Source organism: Anabrus simplex, chromosome 1 (genome assembly GCF_040414725.1).
Source record: "Anabrus simplex isolate iqAnaSimp1 chromosome 1, ASM4041472v1, whole genome shotgun sequence".
NCBI classification, from domain to species: domain Eukaryota; kingdom Metazoa; phylum Arthropoda; class Insecta; order Orthoptera; family Tettigoniidae; genus Anabrus; species Anabrus simplex.
The window spans coordinates 157272080-157292722 of record NC_090265.1 but is presented as its reverse complement, the minus strand read 5'-3'; the positions used below and the strand labels follow the sequence as shown (position 1 = coordinate 157292722).

Below are 20643 nucleotides of genomic sequence, written 5' to 3'. Positions count from 1 at the left end.
CAAATTTGACCCATTCTTGATAACTGGATGCCTTCCCAACACCAGCCCTATGCAGAGGGATACATTCACTATAGCATGTTTTTGTACTGGTTGGTACTGAGCTGTGTTGTGCCTCTATGATGGAAAATATATTAAGATGAACACAAACACCCAATCCTCAAGTCGGAGGAATTAATCATAGGCAGTTAAAATCCCTGGTCCAGACAAAAATTAAAGAACCGAACCGAATGCCAGTGTACTGAACATTCAGCCAAGGAGCGAAACATCAGGCCATTAATGTAAATTGACTGAGCGAGTTGGCTGTGCGCAGCTGTGAGCTTGCATCGAGGAGACAGTGGGTTCAAACCCCAGTGCCGGCAACCCAGAAGATGGTTTTCCGTTGTTTCCCACTTTTACACCAGGCAAATGCTGGAGCTGCATCTTAATTAAGGCCACGGCCGCTTCCTTCCAACACCTAGCACTTTCCTATCCAATCGTCGCCATAAGACTAATCTGTGATGATGTGACGTAAGACAAATTGTAAAAAAAAAAATCATGTATAAATTGATATTAATTTATGTAATATTATTTCAACATTTAGAGCAAGAGTAGTCATAACACTAACAATAATAAATTTTGGCATGGGGAATTCTCTTAGAAAGAATTGAAAATTCTATTGACCATCTGACTGTAGCCAATATCAAGTTGTTTTTGTTTTTTTGTTTTTGCTAGTGGTTTAACGTCACACGAACACATCAAAGGTTTTCAGTGATTCAAGGATAGGAAATGGCTAGGATTGGGAAGGAAGCGGCTATGACCTGTGGCAGCTGTGGTACAGCCCCAGCATGTGCCTGGTGTGAACATGGGAAACCATGGAAAACCATCTTCAGCGCTGCTGACAGTGGGTTTCAAACCCAACCATATAAAAATTTAATCTTTCTATTGAGAAAAATACAAGAAAGAGTATAATTGTAATGTAATTAAAATAAAAATGTACTTTACAAAAATGTACAGCATAAATAGTATTAACAGAATGTAAGAACATCATTCTATGCTACAGTCCCTGTCTTATGTGCAAAAAATATAAGAGAGTATTTATCTGCCATTTTGTAAATAATGCTGAACATTCAAGGCTGATGGCATCACATGGCAATTACCAAGATTAACAAAAAACAGTTCCAAGAGTTCTGAGCATACATCTGTAAGTGTCCACAAAATAAGAAAACACAATTCCACTTGTTCTTTAATCAAGGAAAACATTAAGGAAAATGAACAAGAAAATAAATGTGCTTATTTCCATTATTATTTTGTACTTGTCATTCACCTCATGCTTTCCTCCCTAATATCTTTCACAATAACTACACATACAATCATTCACAGTTGTCTACACATACAGTAAATACATTGTCAAGAGAAAAGGAAAGGCACATATAAATCACATGATCCACATTCAGTTCTACAACGCAATAAAGACTGCTAATTCACAACCATAAAACAATCGACTAGATTTTAGTACAAAAACCAAATTCCAATACATATATCTTACAAACCAGCATCTTCATGACAGGTTATTCTATCAGTTAGTAAACCAATTACCCACATCACTTATATACAGGACATTATTACAAAATCATTCAATGAGATAATTACCTAACTCCCGAGTCCTGCAAATCTCACATTTATACTTCACACAAACACACACATACAAATATATCTACTGATTCGCATGATCTACTCAACTGGAAGTCCACTTAGTATCAGGCATAGAAGTGGAGAATTATGTACAATTCAACACCATAAAGGAGCACCACAATTGGTTTGATATTTGTACAGTCTCATGGCAAGTTTATAGAAAACAGCTAAGAAAAATAGTTTCCACATATGACAATAAATAATTATACTTGATGTAAAAACACTTATCAGTCTATCATGACTCAAATGTGAGGCTTAATTCCCATAAATACAACATTGCTTTTCAAGCATACATGTTTCACTGAACAAGGTCCTTTTACTGAGGTGACAATGAAGAAGATACTTGCTGTTGTCTTAAAGCCTTTTTATTCAGAATATCGGTAAAAACTTCCACTGTATCATCCAGAAGAGAATTCCAGATGGCCATAGTTACTTCATTCTTAACTGTAACTTCATCTTGTTCATAATTTGTCCAACCAGGTTCCTCTTCGTGAGATTCGCGCACCAACAGCTCGTCTACATAGTCTCTCCTCTTCCGACTCCATCTTATTACAAGGTTTTCTTTGCTAGCTCTCGGAATTAAACCAAAGTGTAATAAAACTTGTCTGTTGACTGTCTCGTGTAACATCTCTCTCGACCTTGGAGGCATCATCTTCCTTTTCCGAGAACAAGCTGGCCACTCCCATGCGGCGCAAGGCTTATCAGCTTCCCAACCACACGCATCTTTTACCAGCTGTTTACTAAGATCAAAAATGAATTTGTTGAAGATTTTCCTGCTACTTTTCTGTAGGTCACTACTGTCCTCTTCTCCTTCATCGTCCTGAAAGTAATCTGGTGGAATGTTCACCAAGTCTAAATTTTCACCCACTTCAACCACATTGTAAAGATAGTCTGTTGCTTTGGAGACGAGAGCCGAAATGTCCTCGCGACTGGCAGGAACTGCACGAGGCTCCTCGCTGGCGAGTTTTGTCAGATCCTGCTTGCTCAAGGGAATACGAGGCACTCCCGGAGCGGGGCTGGGACTTCGGGGGGTCTGGCTTGGTGGTGTATAAGGAGGTGGTGGTTTATTTGGGATCTCGCGTACATAATAGAAAGGAATTTGCTCCTGGGCCTGCTGCAGCTGCTGAATCTGAAACAAAAATATGTTCAATAAATTTCAAACAACCTCAAGAGAAAGGCAGGCTACAGGTGTTAATTCTTTCAATGACCTGAATCAATGAGAGTTCTAGAAAATCTCCATGGAACCCTGAATTCTACACCAGATACAGGGAAAATGTCATCTATAATATGGAGTGTTTTGAAACTATTCTTCCTAGTATAGCCTAAAAACAGTTCTAAAAGTAAGGAAACTTTTCATTCAGTCAGCATACTGAAAAAGTAAATGAAGATAGGTATTATGCAGGTAGATGTGTTCAATGAATGGAATAGGGTTCAAAACCAGCACATGTCTGTGGCAGAACAACAAGGCTACAATTGAGTAATTAAACAATATAACTACGAATGTGAATTAAATTAGCAATAAAGCTATACATCTAATATCCTTTTAACTTCAAGTAGTCTTGAGAGATAAGAGAGTGCAATAATATGGATCTAAAGGAGGTTCTTTAGCACACCAGGCACATTTAACCAACATTTAAATTCCAAACAACTAAACTGAAAATCAATCTGTGAGTTTAGGCTTGAGAGACAAGGATCTAACCAGCTTTGCTATACAGTCAGCCAACATCAACTCGATTAATAGACATGGTAATCTTTTGGGATTTTGTCGAGTCAAAGCAAAATTCCAAAAGATTATCATGTCTCTTGATATCGGTGGTGAAAACATCAGTCTAAAAAAACTGAATTAATTTTCATTCCAAGATTATTCTACTTGATCTATTTCTCCTTCCTGTCCTTTTCCCAGTCACCAGAGGGCAGCATTTTATATGGATTTAGCTCACTTTTACTGCTGGTTGCCTTTCCTGACACCAATCCTAGGCGGAGGGAAGTATTCACTGTTGTGTGTTTCTGTAGTGGTTTGAAGTGTGGTGTGATGTGTACTACAAGATGAATACACACGTCCAGCCACCAAGCTAGATGAATTAACTATGTGCAGTTAAAATTCCCAGTCCTATGTCCTATGTCCGATGGACTCAACTTTTCTATGACAAATTCACCAGTGTGGTTCGCTGTCCGGTAGGGATCTCACCCTCATTTCCTATCAATGTTGGGGTTCATCAGGGTTCAGCACTGTCACCTCTCTTATTTATCCTATGTATGGATACAGTAACAGCTACATCCAGACGCCATACCCATGGACTATCTTATATGCTGATGATGTGTTCCTTGCAGATCAGTCCCAAAGATATCTGGAAAATCTACTTCAAATTTGGAAAGACCGTTTAAGGGGATATGACTTGTGTCTTACCATCACTAAAACCGAGTATGTGCAATGTGGGTTGCAGACTGCTGGTAGTATTTGCATCGACGGGCAAGACCAATTTAAGTACCTTGGATCACTCATCACCTCAGAAGGAAAGACATTACCAGACACCTGAGCATGAGTAAATGCTACATGGCTAAGCGGCATCAGGTCACTGCGACAAGAAAATTCCCACCCACCTGAAAGGAAAAGGAAAAGTCTACAAATCCATGACCCGACCAGTTGCACTCTATGGGTCAGAATGTTGGCCTACAACTAAGAAGCGTGAGCAGGTTCTACAGGGTATGGATATGAAAATGTTATGTCGGTCACTGGGTCTTACAAGACTGGACCATATCAGAAATGAAGATGTCCGAAGGCAATTGGGAGTGGCACCTATCCCAGAGAAGATGTGAGAAGCACGACTTAGATGGTATGGTCATATCGTCTGTTTCCCTGCAGACCCAATGATACATACAGCCCTCCAATTTAAACCTGGAGGTTCCCGATCACGTGGTTGTCCCAAGAAGCGATAGCTCGACTGCATCAAGGAAGACATGCATCTTCTGGGCATCACTGAAGCTAACGCCCTTGATCGCAGAAAGTGGAGAATGGCATATTTAGACCCTGCACCAATGCAAGACTAAACGCTAGGAAAGAAGAAGAAGTTAAAATTCTCAATCCGACCGGGAATCAAACCCACGGTTGCCTAAACGAAAGGTCAATAAACTGGCCATTCAGCCAAGGAGCCGACCTCCAGTTTAATGAATTTCTAAGTGTATAACTATCTGAAGACTATTGGTAACAGTCAACGGGGAATGCCTGAATACACAGTCTTGACAGTTGAGAAGTCCACATCATATTCATAGCTGAGAAAACCCTCTCCATTGAGTGATAAGAGGGCTGAGATACAGAAACAAAATATTGATGCGTAACTGTAGGAGATTTTTTCTTTGGTTTATACTTATCTCTTCTGCCTCTTCATCTGCATGTTCATAATCCTATTGGCAGGAAGTTGAGGGCGGACTATAAAACTTTGATCTACTTATAAATTACCCACTCACACAAATAACTGTTAAAATGATATGTTCAATGCAAGCAGGAAGTATTTTACACTACAGTACATATATTCTGAAACTGAGTGGAGTAGCTATGTGGGTTAATGCGCTATGGCTATGGAGTCAAGCTCTGCATTTGGGAGACATGTGGGTTTGAAACCTACTGCCGGCTGTTCTGATTTTTTTTTTGTGGTATCCCATTTTCACTTCCAGGCAAATGCCAGGATACTTCCTATTCATAGGCCACAGCTGATCTCTTCCACCTCCTTACCCAATTTCATTCCCTATTATTTGTTCCATCTTCATTAGCTACTCAACTGACGTTTCATTTCATCTCTCCTCAACTCCGACCCCATGTCAGAAAATGGGACTAATGGGTAGACGTAAATACATGCAAGCATATATGTATATATATACATACATACATACATACATACATATGGAACCTCTGTTATCATTCTGCAAATTCATTCATATGTGCAAAAGTACTTATCTCATCAATCACTGTAAAGAAAGGAAAGTGAAACTGCTGGTCATTTTTCCAATATATCAGGTTCCTCAGAAACAAATAACCAGAACCCACAATGTCCACAATCAACTCTCTCTGCCTTGAACAGTGCAGGACCAATGGAATCGTAAATAATACGAAGTGAACGTCGCTACAACAGGATGCTTTTATGCCATACAAACTGTAGCTGCAGGTATCACAGTATGAGTTACACTGCTCTGTGGAACATGTTGGGACACTGATTTAACAGTTGAATGCACAGGTTCAAACTTGGATATACAGAAGTAAAAAGTATTGTTATTGTGGTGAGAGATGAAGCATAGAGTCAACTTCAGAATAGATAGTGTGTTGCTGGCTTGAAAAAGTCTTTTGCTTGGGACCAGAGTGTCCAAGATGAGGAAAGCAGATAATGCATGTCAAATACCATTTGCTTAAAAGCATGTATGGAGACAAATCCACACACCACCATCAGGAAATCTGCCTGAAAATTCAACAATTGTATACCATAGGAAATGACGAAGCATCACAAACAGTAATGAGTGGACATCTACAATAATTAATTAGTTACTAATTTAGTTGGTTGGAAGTGGATTTGGTATGACAATCATTAGAGAAGTGCACTATGTTTGGACATTGGTGAAAGCCTCCAAACACTTTCCAAGTTGACATCACACAAGGGATTTGTTGACAGTGTGGTGTACAGCACAGGGTGTTCTCAATTACAAGTACTTTTCCCCTGATGAAACTATAACCACTATCATGTTCTATGCAAAAACTGATGAACTTTACTGCACTTTTGTATAAAACAGCCATCTTTAGTCAGCAGGAAGGGTTCTCTGTCCATAGCAGACAATGCTAAACCCCTGTATGACAATAATTATGAAATAGAAGCTGAGTGACCTAACTTCCATATACCCTGACTTGCCACCAGCAGACTAAGTCACTTTCTGAGAGGCAATGTTCAAAGAGGGATACAGTCTTTCAAGACTTCACTGCCTTGTGGTAGCCGTGTTTCATTAGAAGTGGGACTGACAGACGTTGCTGCAGATGGAGACTGTTACGAATGATGCAGGCATATTTTCTGCATTCAAAATATCAGTAGTAATAAGAGGTGCAAAAGTCTGACTCATTGGCTGAATGGTCAGCGTTGAGGCCTTCGGTTCAGAGGGTCCTGGATTCGATTTCCGGCTGGGTTGGAGATTTTAATTGCCTCTGATTAATTCTTCTGGCCTGGGGACTGAGTGTTTGTGTTTGTCCCAACACTTTTCTCTTTATATTCTGACAACACACTACACTACCAAACACCACAGAAACACACAATAGTGATTACATCCCTCCATATAGGGGTGGCGTCAGGAAGGGCATCCGGCCGTAAGACAGGGCCAAATTCACATGTGCGATACAGTTCGCAGTTCGCACCCACGACCCCAGAGGTGCGAGAAAAGCCGCAAAAAAAGAAAAACAAGTGTCAGCTGCAAAACCGTCCATTTATTTCCAAATAATTTGGCATTACCCTTTATATGATCAAAGCGGCACGTTTCACCTGCGACATATTAAGCATCCTGAAAACTTAAAATATATTGAAATGGAAAGCTACTGAATCATTGCTCCACTCCCAGATATCTAGGAGTCACTCTGAATCGTACACCGACTTTCAACAAACATTGCCAAAACATCGGGCTAAAGGTATCCGCAAGAAATAACATTCTTTGCAAGTTGACAGTCACTACTTGGTGAGCTCAACCCCAAAACCTTAGATCATCAGCTTTAGCCCTGTGTTACTCTGAGGGTGAATATGCCATTCCAGTGTGGTATAAATCAGCCCTTACACAGGTTGACACTATACTTAAACAAAAGTTGCAGAATAATTGGATGCCTGAACCCTACTCCTGTTGAGAAAATTCACTGCTTAGCTGGTATTGCTCCTGGAGAGATACACCAAGAGATAGCAGCAAACAAGGAAAGATTTGAGGTATCCACATCACAAACACACCCACTAATTGGAGATTCCCCCACCCAATCTCGCCTTAAATCTAGTTTGAGTCGCTTCGAAAAAAATTCACCATCTGAATGATGGCTGGCAGGGTAGTAGACATGGTGGAATACGATTTATAATCACTCGATTGCATGCCAAAGGCCTGGGTTCAGGTCCAAACCATTCTGCATTATTTTGCATATGGAGTGAGAGTATATAACGCTGCTGATAGTGATTTGTCCATTGGATGAGAACGTTAAGTCTTGAGCAGACCCATTGGTTTTATTTAATAGGAGTAGGCTATGTGCCAACACCAGGTTTTACCCTCTCCCTACCTCATTATCATCATCATCATCATCATCATCAACATTATCATTATCATATCTTAGAAGTGAAGCTTCCACGGTGTGAAGAATTATTTTATTTAATTTCTGGGTTGAACCGTGTTGTACTTGTACGCATATCATGTACAGTTTGCCGACGTTTCAAATACATTGCAGTATTCTTTGTCAAGGCGACTGAAATACCCCTACTCGATCCGAGGTAATCAGTCTCCCAGGCAGAAATTACACTACTAGAGTGGCCTTGATCTTGGCCTTTTATATCCTAGCCTTTCTGGCTGACGTAAGCCCTGGCTGTCTCGCGAGGCTTCTGGAAAGTATATGTCACAGCCAGGTAGTGGGGGCTTGCCTGCGCTGTTATGTAATGGGGTTGCGGCCCGTGTGTTTATGTTGTGGTCTGTATGTCTTAAACTATGAATGATAGGCATCCAAGAATTACTGATTTTGTATCCTTCTTCTAAATTTATGTTGTTCGGATGTTTCTTGATTTCGATAGCCTCGCGGATTTTCCTTTCCAGATTCCAAGGGATAGCTGCTAGGATCTTGGTCTTGTCAAATGATATTCCGTGCCTAGTTTCGTAGGAATGCTTGGCTACTGCTGAAATATCTGTGTTTTGGTTCTTGGATCAGAAGAGAACAAAGAAAAGGCCGCCGCAGGAGAAAACAACGGGAAAGAAGAACTGACCCGCCAGAAAACAGCGATACTGCCATACATTAAAAACACTACAGACAGGATTGGCAAGATACTGGACAAATACAACATAAAAACTATCTATAAACCTCACCGTAAGCTAGCCCGTTATCTACCACCAGTAAAAGACACAATAGAATTACAGGCCCCTGGAGTGTATCACATTGAATGTAGCTGAGGAGCTTGTTATGTAGGTGAGACAAAACGTCTGATCTCCACATGCCTAAAAGAACATATCCGTCACACCAAGAACCAAAACACAGATATTTCAGCAGTAGCCAAGCATTCCTACAAAACTAGGCACGGAATATCATTTGACAAGACCAAGATCCTAGCAGCTATCCCTTGGAATCTGGAAAGGAAAATCCACGAGGCTATCAAAATCAAGAAACATCCGAACAACATAAATTTAGAAGAAGGATACAAAATCAGTAATTTTTGGATGCCTATCATTCATAGTTTAAGACATACAGACAACAACATAAACACACGGGCCGCAACCCCATTACATAACAGCGCGGGCAAGCCCCCACTACCTGGCTGTGACATATACTTTCCAGAAGCCTCGCGAGACAGCCAGGGCTTACGTCAGCCAGAAAGGCTAGGATATAAAAGGCCAAGATCAAGGCCACTCTAGTAGTGTAATTTCTGCCTGGGAGACTGATTACCTCGGATCGAGTAGGGGTATTTCAGTCGCCTTGACACAGAATACTGCAATGTATTCGAAACGTCGGCAAACTGTACGTGATATGCGTACAAGTACAACACGGTTCAATCCGGAAATTAAATTAAATAATTATCATTATCATCATCATCATCATCAAAGAGAAACACCTGCACCAGACCTCTATGGAGGCCACACATAATCAATCAAACTATTAAGATTATGATGATTATGGAGATGACAGTGAAAAAAAGAAAGGTAAGTGATAAGTGCTGTTTCAAAAGTCTCTACCAAATAGTTGCAAATGTAAATAAATAGGTAACTTTTACTGCTAAAGTGTATTGACCTCATGTTCAATTTGAAGTTGCTGCAGTCGAAGTTCTTCAGCTTCTCGCCTCGTATGACTGAGACCAAAATCATCATCAAACCACTCCTGTGCAAAACCTTCATTATCAGCACCATCTGGTTCTCCTCCAGCAGACAAGCCAACTCCCAGCTCCACCTGCAAAGCGATACATATTAGAATAGAGTAAAATATGGAAGTCAGCCAGGTAGGGCAGAGAATGGCTCTGAAGAACATACATACATACATACATACATACATACATACATTACATACATACATACATACATACATACATACATACATACATACATACATACATACATACATACATACATACATACATACATACATACATACGCCAAATTCCAGCACAATGGTAACAAGTCATGGAAAATTAAGAGCTTATTTTCATTGTTTTAAAATTTTAAGTAGTTCCACATGCCCATGTGATGCCAGTGATCAAATTGTTGACCATTTATTATTTCATTGTGAATTACTTCACAGAGAAAGAAGTGTTTTAATTAAATATATTTTAGGTACAGAGTCATGGCCAGTGAGCAAAAGTAGATTAGTCAAAAATTATTTTAAACAGTTCTTACATTTCATGAACTCAATTGTATTTGAACAACTGTGAAAAAAAGGATATGGTTTTGTTTACATTATTATTTTGTTTACTTATGTATATCATAACAGCCATCAAATTAAGAATGTATCTCACATGTAATTAGGAAATAAGTTACATTTGTAATTTGATTACTCAAAGTACATAGTAGTCATGCAATGGGTTATGCTGTGAATGAACGGTAATAAAAAATACATACATACTGTACATACATACCAAGGATGGCTTCAAAATTCATTGGATTAGTGTTTAGATTGAATAATGAGCATGATTGGCACTGAAGAACTTCCATGCATGGATAATAATCTACAAGACCGTGTATAAAGATGTGGAGATTGTCCCTGTCCTATTCTGTTCTCATGCTTAGGCTTGCTCTTTCTGTAGCTTTATCTTCCCAAACTGTTTATCCTAATATGCGTATCCTTCCTTGATATTTACTTTATATCTCATGTATTTGTCCCTTTCCCTTTGACCCACTGGATACCTTTTCACCTTTTATGCTTGTCCTTACATTCCTAATCTTTAACTACCTATATTCACTTTTACCTCTTTCTCTCTTCCCTTTCCCTGTGTTTAGCCAGCTTTCCTCTTTCTCTACATTTTCCAAATCAAGACCGAAGATATATCACAAAGGCTTCTCTTAAGTGTTGAAGCCTGTTCTCCAGATGAAACTGGGAAGCAGAAACAAGCTCATCAGGGGCTGGCAAAAAAAAATAGATGTAGAAAGACGAGAACCGATGAAGAGAGAGCCCATCTGTTTGAAAATGGCCAAGAAGTGGAGACTGTTCTTGTCCTTTTGTGTTTCCATATTTGTCCTTGTTTAGCCTTTCTATTGCTTCCTCTTCCCACAGTGACATATTATTGTTTTTAGTGATGTGTTCCTCTTTGTATTCCTATCTTTCTATACCTTACTTGATGTGCCACTTGTCTGATTCTTTCCATTACTTATAATCCAATAGACAGTTTAACTGTGTAATAGTTGGTTAGGCACTAGCCTTATAAGAACTAGGTTGTGAAATCAAACCACACCATAGTTGGTGGACATCTGAGATCATTTAAATACAAAAGACTCGTGCCAATAAATTTACTGGCATGCTGAAGGGCCTCTTTTCAGAGAGAACTTATGGCACTATGCATCACTGAAAATCAATAAGGTAGCTATTTAAGGAAAATTAAACATTACCATTGCAACTGTATTATACAGATACAGATTTATAATATAGGGCTCAGTAGGCCTAGGGCTGGGAACATTAGGGATGATGAAGTTGCCATTTCATTAAATACCTACACTAATATTTTTTATACGCATGGAACAATTATGATGAGATGTTATTGCCTTAATTTTTTATTCTTAGAAAAACATCATCTTACTTTTCTAACAGCCAAAGAACACATATTTATTACCTGTCATTCTCAACTCCTTTCAATATGACAGTTTAGTTCTTTGAGAACAGTATATTAGTGTACCCTTCCTTGTAACGATAATCTCTAAAGAGAAGCAGCTTGTCTAACTTACAAACTGCTCAGCAGAACTATCATTTTTGGTCCATAAAAGCCTAAAATCTTATTCTTGCTTTACAACATCAGAAGAGAAACTGAAAGCTTTCTCCATTCTTCACATCAAAGTCAAACTCCTGACTGACTGACTGACTGACTGACTGACTGACTGACTGACTGACTGACTGACTGACTGACTGACTGACTGACTGACTGACTGACTGACTGATAATAATTTCAAACGTGAAGATCTGATCGACGAGTTTATTACCATCCATGTGGTATTAAAACTTCTATGATTGGTGGATATATTTTCTTCTTAAAAAGTTATCAAGCTGTAATTACTCTGGTCTTATGTAATTTTAAATATTACTTATATCATGCATCATATTCTATAGTTATTTCAAGTACTGTACTTTATTATAATTATGCCTAAGGGTGCAGAAGTGTAAAATTTGCAAACATGCAGACAGCAGCACAAATGTGTTATACACAATGAATTTGGATGCAATGCTTTCCCTCTTTACGGAAAAGTTATGCTATTCCCAGTACAAAATTGGCAAGGATCAATTCTCACCAACCAACTTCCTGAGGGTCCTATTGTCAATGTTACACAGTGTGGGAGGAAACTTTCAGCAACAGAGAGTAGTTCTCGAACCAAAGACGAGTGGTATGTTTCCAATGACAAGATCTGTTCCATAATATGGCAATGAAATTTCTACAACAGTTGACGAAAACGTCACTTCAACAATTCAGAGAAGTGGAATTCCTCCTTATGGACACCTCTGAGTAGTAGAATCTTCTAGATATAATCAATCACTACTGATCTGCATTTAGGGCAGTCGCCCAGGTGGCAGATTCCCTGTTGTTTTCCTAGCCTTTTCTTAAATGATCGCAAAGAAATTGGAAATTTATTGAACATCTCCCTTGGTAAGTTATTCCAATCCCTAACTCCCCTTCCTATAAACAAATATTTGCCCCAATTTGTCCTCTTGAATTCCAACTTTATCTTCATATTGTGATCTTTCCTACTTTTAAAGACACCACTCAAACTTATTCTTCTACTGATGTCCTCCTACGCCATCTCTCCACTGACAGCTCAGAACATACCACTTAATCGAGCAGCTCTTCTCCTTTCTCCCCAGTCTTCCCAGCCCAAACTTTGCAACATTTTTGTAACGCTATTCTTTTGTCGGAAATCACCCAGAACAAATCGAGCTGCTTTTCTTTGGATTTTTTCCAGTTCTTGAATTAAGTAATCCTGGTGAGGGTCCCATACACTGGAAACATACTATAGTTGGGGTCTTACCAGAGACTTATATGCCCTCTCCTTTACATCCTTACTACAACCCCTAAATACACTCATAACCATATGCAGAGATCTGTACCCTTTATTAACAATCATATAACAGACACTCTTAAAATTCCCTGGTAAAAATACATGGACACATATGGAAAAACTGCTTCTCAGTAGTGGAAGTGTTCAATAACAGATACAGACACAACAAAATAAGTATTACTGGATAACTTTTTCTTATAACAGACTCAGACATGATTCCAGAAGTAGTAAATGTGAAAATGAAAGCACTTAATCTGAACCAGGCAAGCTTTTAAAACAATAGATGATTGTGCAGCATTGATGACACTGTGTATACAAATGGAAGCTTAGTGTCCCATTTAATGTGCTACTACTGATAGGCCTACTGGGCCGATGACCTAGATGTTAGGCTCCTATAAACAATAAGCAGTGATAGGCCTACTACTGTATCAAACATGGATGAGGATGAATCAATGGAAGTAACAGAAGTGCATGTGATTTCTTGTAAGAATGCTATTAAGAGTGTGAAGTGAAAAACTATTGCATCCATAGCAGAGAAATAGAAGGACTTCAAATGATTTCAGAAGTACATATGCACCTAGAAAATAAACTTCAAAGTGCTTCAATAATACAAACTTTCTTATCACATTTCTAAAGAGAAAAATTAATGCCATATCTTTTCTCTTTGATCTACAAGAAGTTTTCACTGTTTTAATGTATCCTATACTATTTGTTTTGCATTAATGTATTAGAACTATATCATCATCATCATCATCATCATCATCATCATCTGCAGTTTCCAGCTGTTGGCCAGGTCTGCTTGGAACATAAGCATCTCCATCTCCTCTTGTCTTCCCACCACTTCTCCCTAGTCACTCTTGCCCAGTTCTTTCCTCTTCTCTTACACACTCTTCCATTCCTTTTACCCACCTGTCTCTTGGTCTTCCTCTTGGCCGTCTACCTGTTATCTCCATTTCATGCATCCTCCTCGGTATCATTTCCTCTGTCATTCTCTTCATGTGTCCATACCATCTAAGTCTAGATGCCTCTATCCTATTCTGTAGTGGCTCTTCTTTTACTATATTTCGAACCTTCTCATTTCTCATTGTATCCAATCTTGTCACACCTATCCTGCTTCTCAGAAATTTCATTTCACTTGCCTGTATTCTATTCACGGCTCTCTGCCTCATTACCCAAGTCTCAGCTGTATACGTCGGAATAGGTATATAGTACATCCTGTGCATCACCCTTTTACTTCTCTGAGGGATATCCTTGCTCCAAACCACGCTTCTGACACTTTTCAGGAATGCTCGTGCTTGTCTTCCACGCTCTATTATTTCTTCCACTTTCCTCTATGATACCTCTCAAGTACTTGAAACTCTCTACCTTCCTAAACTGTTCCCCTCCAAGCAATATCCCTCTCGCAGGTCTCTCCTTCTTTCTAGTTGTGATCACTTTCTCGCTCTTTTGGGCAATAAATTTCATTCCATATTGTTCCACCTCATCTACCCAAGCATCTAACTGTTCCTGGATATCCTCTTCCCTTTCTCCCCAGACTAATAGGTCATCTGCAAACATCATCACTTTCATTTTTCCTTCTCCAATTCTACTTGCCACTTTTGTCATTATCTTGTCCATTATTACTACAAAGAGCAAAGGTGACAGAGCACTTCCTTGTTTTAATCCACCTTTTTGCTCAAACCAGCCTGTTCTCTCTCCTCCTATTTTCACACAACTGACACTCCTATTCCTGTATTAGATCTATTATTAAACTTAATTTTATTATAAAACATTGTATATTCTTGGACTACAGCTGAGAATGTTCATATGGAAAATGTGTCCTCAAATCTGTTTTAACTTTTCCAAAAAGTGAATATTTTTAAAAATGGACATTTTGCAAATCACTGAAAGTGTCCACTACTGAGTAGTAGTAATCTATCACACCCACTATTTATTGTATGTGTAAGCAGTAGAGTTCATCATTAACAGGCTTTGAAAAAAATATTTATGCAAAGTTACTAACTTCCTATACAGATTTCAGTTCATGTTGAATAAAAATTAAAATAAAGCTTATAACCAAGAGTGAAATATTAGTTGAAATCTGAAAGTGTGTTCAGAGTCATGGATACTTAAGTTTTATGGGCATAGCATCCTCAATTCACTTCCATAGTTTGACAGACAGCATTTCTTTGACATTTCAAAGCCCCTCAGTATAGTTTATTTTTCAAGTATCAGAATTAATTAACTTCAATTCATCCAATTCTGGTACATAGGTATAAAGTGGCAGGGAGGGATTCAGGTAGGTGGAAATGTAGTAGGCAGTTTGGCCTATGCTGACGACTTGGTCTTAATGACAGATTGTGCCGAAAGCCTGCAGTCTAATTTCTTGGAACTTGAAAATAGGTGCAATGAGTATGGTATGAAAATTCGCCTTTCAAAGATTAAACTGATGTCAGTAGGTAAGAAATCCAGGAGAATTGAATGTCAGATTGGTGATACAAAGCTAGAACAGGTAGATAATTTCAAATATTTAGGATGTGTGTTCTCCCAGGATGGTAATATAGTAAGTGAGATTGAATCAAGGTGAGTAAAGCTAATGCAGTGAGCTCGCAGTTGGTATCAACAGTATTCTGTAAGAAGGAAGTCAGCTCCCAGACGAAACTATCTTTACATCAGTCTGTTTTCAGACCAACTTTGCTTTATGGGAGCGAAAGCTGGGTGGACTCAGGATATCTTATTCATAAAATGATGTTCAGTTTACTACTTCAATTCTGCACTTTCAGTCCATTTGGTTTTTACAGTGACCTAGGAGAATAATGGACACTGTTATGGAGGGTAAGAGAATTAAAGGGAGACCAAGACGACGATGGTTATACTCAGTTTCTAACGATTTAAAGATAAGGGTTACAGAACTAAATGAGACCACAGCATTATTTGCAAATAGAGGATTGTGGCAACATTGAGAAAATTCACAGAGGCTTGCAGACTGAATGCTGAAAGGCATAACAGTCTATAATGATGTATGTATGTATGTATGTATGTATGTATGTATGTATGTATCCAATTCTGTAACTCAGTACAATTAATTGATATAATGTATTTAAGATTTCAGTTAAGACAACAAAACAAGCTGATCTTTAAATGTAGGTTGCAAACTTATAAGTAAATAAGGTCTTGCTAATGTTCTAGCACTTTTCTGTATGCATCTGAGTACTGGACACTCAAAAAGCTGACCAAAGGCATACTGATGCCTTTTTGAACAGATGGTAAAATCAGCTTTAACTTCTATGAATGAGTCCAGCGTATGAGAGATCAGTCCGAAAACACAGTGTAGTGCAATGGTATAACAATGAATTGGGATAACAAGAGACAATCAAGAGAGGGCTACCATTGAGGGAATTATCAAAAGTTTGAGTGACCTGTTATCTAGACCTGATAAAACACACCATAAATACTCAATTACATTCATGCATGACGATCATAGACAAGAGACTTACTGGTACTGCAAGAAATGAGATGCCATCACCACACAGTCTATAAGAACACACTGCTTGAATCAAGTGGCCGGTGGTGGTGGTGGTAGTGGTGGTAGTGGTGGTGGTAGTGGTGATGATGATAATAATAATGACTTACTGGTATTAAAGTTTATATCATTTAATATACATAGAAGGGAAAAGAAAAGCACGTAGAAAGTTTTACTGAGGAGGGGACTAGCTTGATTAAAGCTGGGTATGGGATAAATCGATTCATCTTGGCCTTTAGAAATTGGGTTGTTTCTCATGAAAGCAAAGAGAAGATTTTATCACAATGACTGACTTTTTTAGGTCATCAGCCAAAAGTCTGTTACACATTTATTGTAATTTAATTATCGGGGCCTTGTATGTAACAAAAACCTGATTTTACAGGAGAGTGAAAAAAATCTGTTCTACTGTAGTAAATGGAAAACAAAATTGTATCAATTATAAATTTGATAATAATCATACTGATTAATGGAAAAAATATGTTTTAAAATTTTCATGTTGCACTTACCAGATATCTATAGCAAGTGTCAATTTATGTGATACCAGATGGCAGAGTTGGTTTATTTTAAGCAAGTCTATTGAATACTTTTATGTAGTCTCCACAGAATGAACCGGAAGCTTCACAACCACAACAAAATAAAAGAATATTTCAGAAAACTGCTCATAAGAGGTCTCCATTCTTGAGTGAAGATCTTATGTTTATATTTCTTCCTTCAGTGCTTATTTATGTCTTTTTTTTCTTTCTTTTTTCCCTTTATCATCCCATAGTACTAACTTTTCATTTACAATTTAAGTTACAGACTCAATTTTTAAATTAAGCTTTCTACAGTATATGTACAGTATTTGTACTGACAACAACTAGTTAGAAAAAAGCAGATAATATATTTTCCAAATCATGAATAATTCGTGATTTATCATCACAAACAGAAAAGAAATAATCAAGTAAAAAAATCTACACATTCTTAATTAACAGCAACTGCTTTAGCTGACATAAAATAATGTAAGTACATGCACCATTAACGCAACATTTTCCTTGATTTACTACTTCAGTTCTGCACTTTCAGTCCATTTGGTTTTTACAGTAAAATGAACCATCAGGATAAAATCTACCATTGTAGATGTTAAAAATTAATATCCAAGTACCCTATTTGGAAATTTTAAAAGAATACCAAACATTATGGTGCAAGGAATTATTTAATAACTCCATGTCGTACAAGTTACGAAATCCAGCATCCAATTCAGAAAAAGAAAGATAGAGAACTGTCATCTCTGGAGACAGAAGTAAGTAAGTTAAAGGATGAACTCACCCAGTTGACAACAAAAGCACTTCCACTTTCTAAATGTTGACCAACTAGCTCTTGAAGGCTAGTGATCTTCTCGTGACGTCGTTTTGAATGGACCAGAGGAAACTGTGAGGGCAGGAATTGCCGCTTCTGTTGACGGTAGGCCTACCTATTTATAGTTTAGATCGTAAATAACGGTAATCTTGAGGTGCGTGTGTCGATTTCTGAGAGAGATTAAAAATAGAAAGGGCCCAATAGCTAACGCAGTGGCTCCAGAAATTGGGCAGTAGCAGTCAAGACTGATGTATGAATGAAAGGAGGCCGTCCCGTAGGGTGTCCACAAGGAAGCTTCTGGCCGGCCTCTCTTACTCCAGCGCCAATTCAACGAGTTCCGATTAGTGGAGCTACAAAGGAACATTAACTCACGCACCTATAAATACGTGATGGTTAGAACAACCAAGATCACTCTTCTTTTCCCCATGAGTGATCTATTTACGTTTTCAATTAATGTCCCCAATTCATCAATTTTGCATCACAAGACTACCATGACACCAAACACATTTCGCCTTTAAAGCAAATTCGTTCTTTAGGTCCAAATATAGTGAGGAAAAAAAAAGCATTAGAGGGTGATAGCACCATGAAATTTCACTCCTTCAACGCCACATCACTCAGATTGTATTAGCTGGTTTTCTTTTGGCGCTGGAAATGGTGGTCATCAGGTATGTGCACTTGATCTGCACCGGAAATTTTATGTTATCGTAGCGACTGTACTGAGGTGTGAAAGTGTACTGGTTGTAGATCGGTTTCGGAGACTTACAACCAGAACGTCTTTTTTTTTTTTTTTTTTTTTTTTTTCAGGGGTTGGATTGGGAAACCATAAAATACAATTTTACAGATAGCCAATGGAGAAATTCGAAACCATTCTCTTAATTTTAGACATTTACGTCCCTCTAACTACTTTTACGGAGACGCCAAGGCGCCGGAATTTTGTCCCGCATGAGTTCGTTTCTTCTTCTTCGTTTTGCCTCATGACTGAGGCGTCGTGACTATCATAATATTCAGCCCTCTAGCCGATGAACCATACTCCGCCATTCTTCCCTATCTAACGCTTTCAATGTGGTTACTCTGAGAGAACACTGTAGGGGGCCGTTCACCATGTCAATCCAGCGTGTTGGTATTCGTCCCCGTTGTCTGGTTCCCTGGACTTTGCCTTCAACAATCAGCTTTTGAAGACTACCATCTCGGCGCATTACGTATATGTCCAAAGTAGCGTACAATCCGTTGAGAGACCTTACACGATAGACGAACTTTTATCTGAAGTTGGTTCAGGATTGATGTGTTCGTGCGATGAGCTGTCCAAGGAATCCTTAACATTTTCCTCCAGCACCACATTTCAAAGCTTTCTATCCGTTCACGATCACGTTTGAGGATGGTCCATGTCTCTGCGCCATACAAGAAGACTGAGAAGATTAGAGATTCAACGAGCTTCTTTTTTGTCTTAATGGTGATGTTGTTATCTTTCCAGATCTTCCGCAGACGGATCATTGCTACCTTTGCTATTTCAATTCTTCGCTTTATTTCATCTTTGGAACCACCAGAATTGGATAGTAAGGAGCCTAGGTATACATACTGATGTACAGCTTCACACCCTCCAATCTGTTTGATATGTGGATTGTTGTTGTTCTTACGATCAACAATCATGACTTTGGTTTTCTGTCGATTTAGGCGTAATCCAATTTCTAGGCTTGCTTCCTCTACTCTCTTGATCAGCTCTGTCAACTCCTTTTCAGATGATGCTATCACTGTGGTGTCATCAGCAAATCTCAAATTGTTGATCTTGCATCCCCCAATGGAAAACCCTTTGTCCCAGCCACCTAATGCATTTATCATTGCATATTCACCATAGATATTGAAAAGTAACGGTGACAGGATACATCCCTGGCGAACTCCAGCCCTTGTACGAAACTGCTGAGACTGTTTGTTTTGAATCTTCAGAGTGGCTGTATTTTCCTTATACAAGGACTTGAGGAGATCAATCAAATGGAGTGGCAAACCCATCTCATCCAAACTTTTCCAAGGATGGTTCCATTTGACAGTATCGAAGGCCTTTTGGCAGTCAATAAAACACAGATATACCGGAACATTGAATTCTCTAGCCTTTTCTATGATTTGTCTTAGGCTTAAGATCTGTTCTCGAGTATCTTTTCCTTTCATAAATCCAGTCTGGACTTCAGGAATTTGATACTCTAGAAATGCCCGGAGTCTCTTGTGCAGGATATGAAGCATAACTTTACTGGCATGTGAAATCAAAGCAATTAAGCGATAATTTTCACATTTTTTCCTCGATCCTTTCTTGTGGATTGGGACAAAGATTGACTGTACCCATTCCTCGGGCCATCTTCTAGAATTCCATATTGCTTGAAAGATTTTCAACAGCATTTCAATTCCAGCACCGTCTGTAGCTTTCAAGACTTCTGCACTTATTCCATCAGGTCCACACGCTTTTCCAGTTCTCAGCATTTTCAAAGCCACTTCTACTTCATCTCGGAGGATGTCAGGTTCAGGATCTGACTGCTTGTCTATCTTCACTTGGTCTTGTGCATTACATTGTTCACTGTACAGATCCTGGCAGTACAATCTCCATGTTTCCAGAACATTCTCTATACCGGTAAATCTACCTACACAAAGCGCCTTCAAATACCAGCTGAGCCGGAATCGAACCAGTCACCACGGGCTCAGAAGGCCAG

The 20643-nt window shown here is 38.8% G+C and overlaps 1 protein-coding gene across 1 annotated transcript in view; it reads right to left on the bottom strand.

Annotated features, from left to right (window-relative positions):
- Positions 1–937: 937 nt before the first annotated feature.
- LOC136863299 (centrosome-associated protein 350) overlaps positions 938–20643 on the bottom strand; it is a 218041-nt gene continuing 198335 nt past the window's right edge. Inside the window, exons 5-6 of the mRNA XM_068225749.1 lie at positions 9656–9811; positions 938–2800 (exon numbers count right to left, since the gene is read on the bottom strand). Coding sequence (XP_068081850.1) covers positions 1988–2800; positions 9656–9811 — 969 coding nt within the window. The 3' untranslated portion in view covers positions 938–1987. The remainder of the gene's footprint in view (positions 2801–9655; positions 9812–20643) is intronic.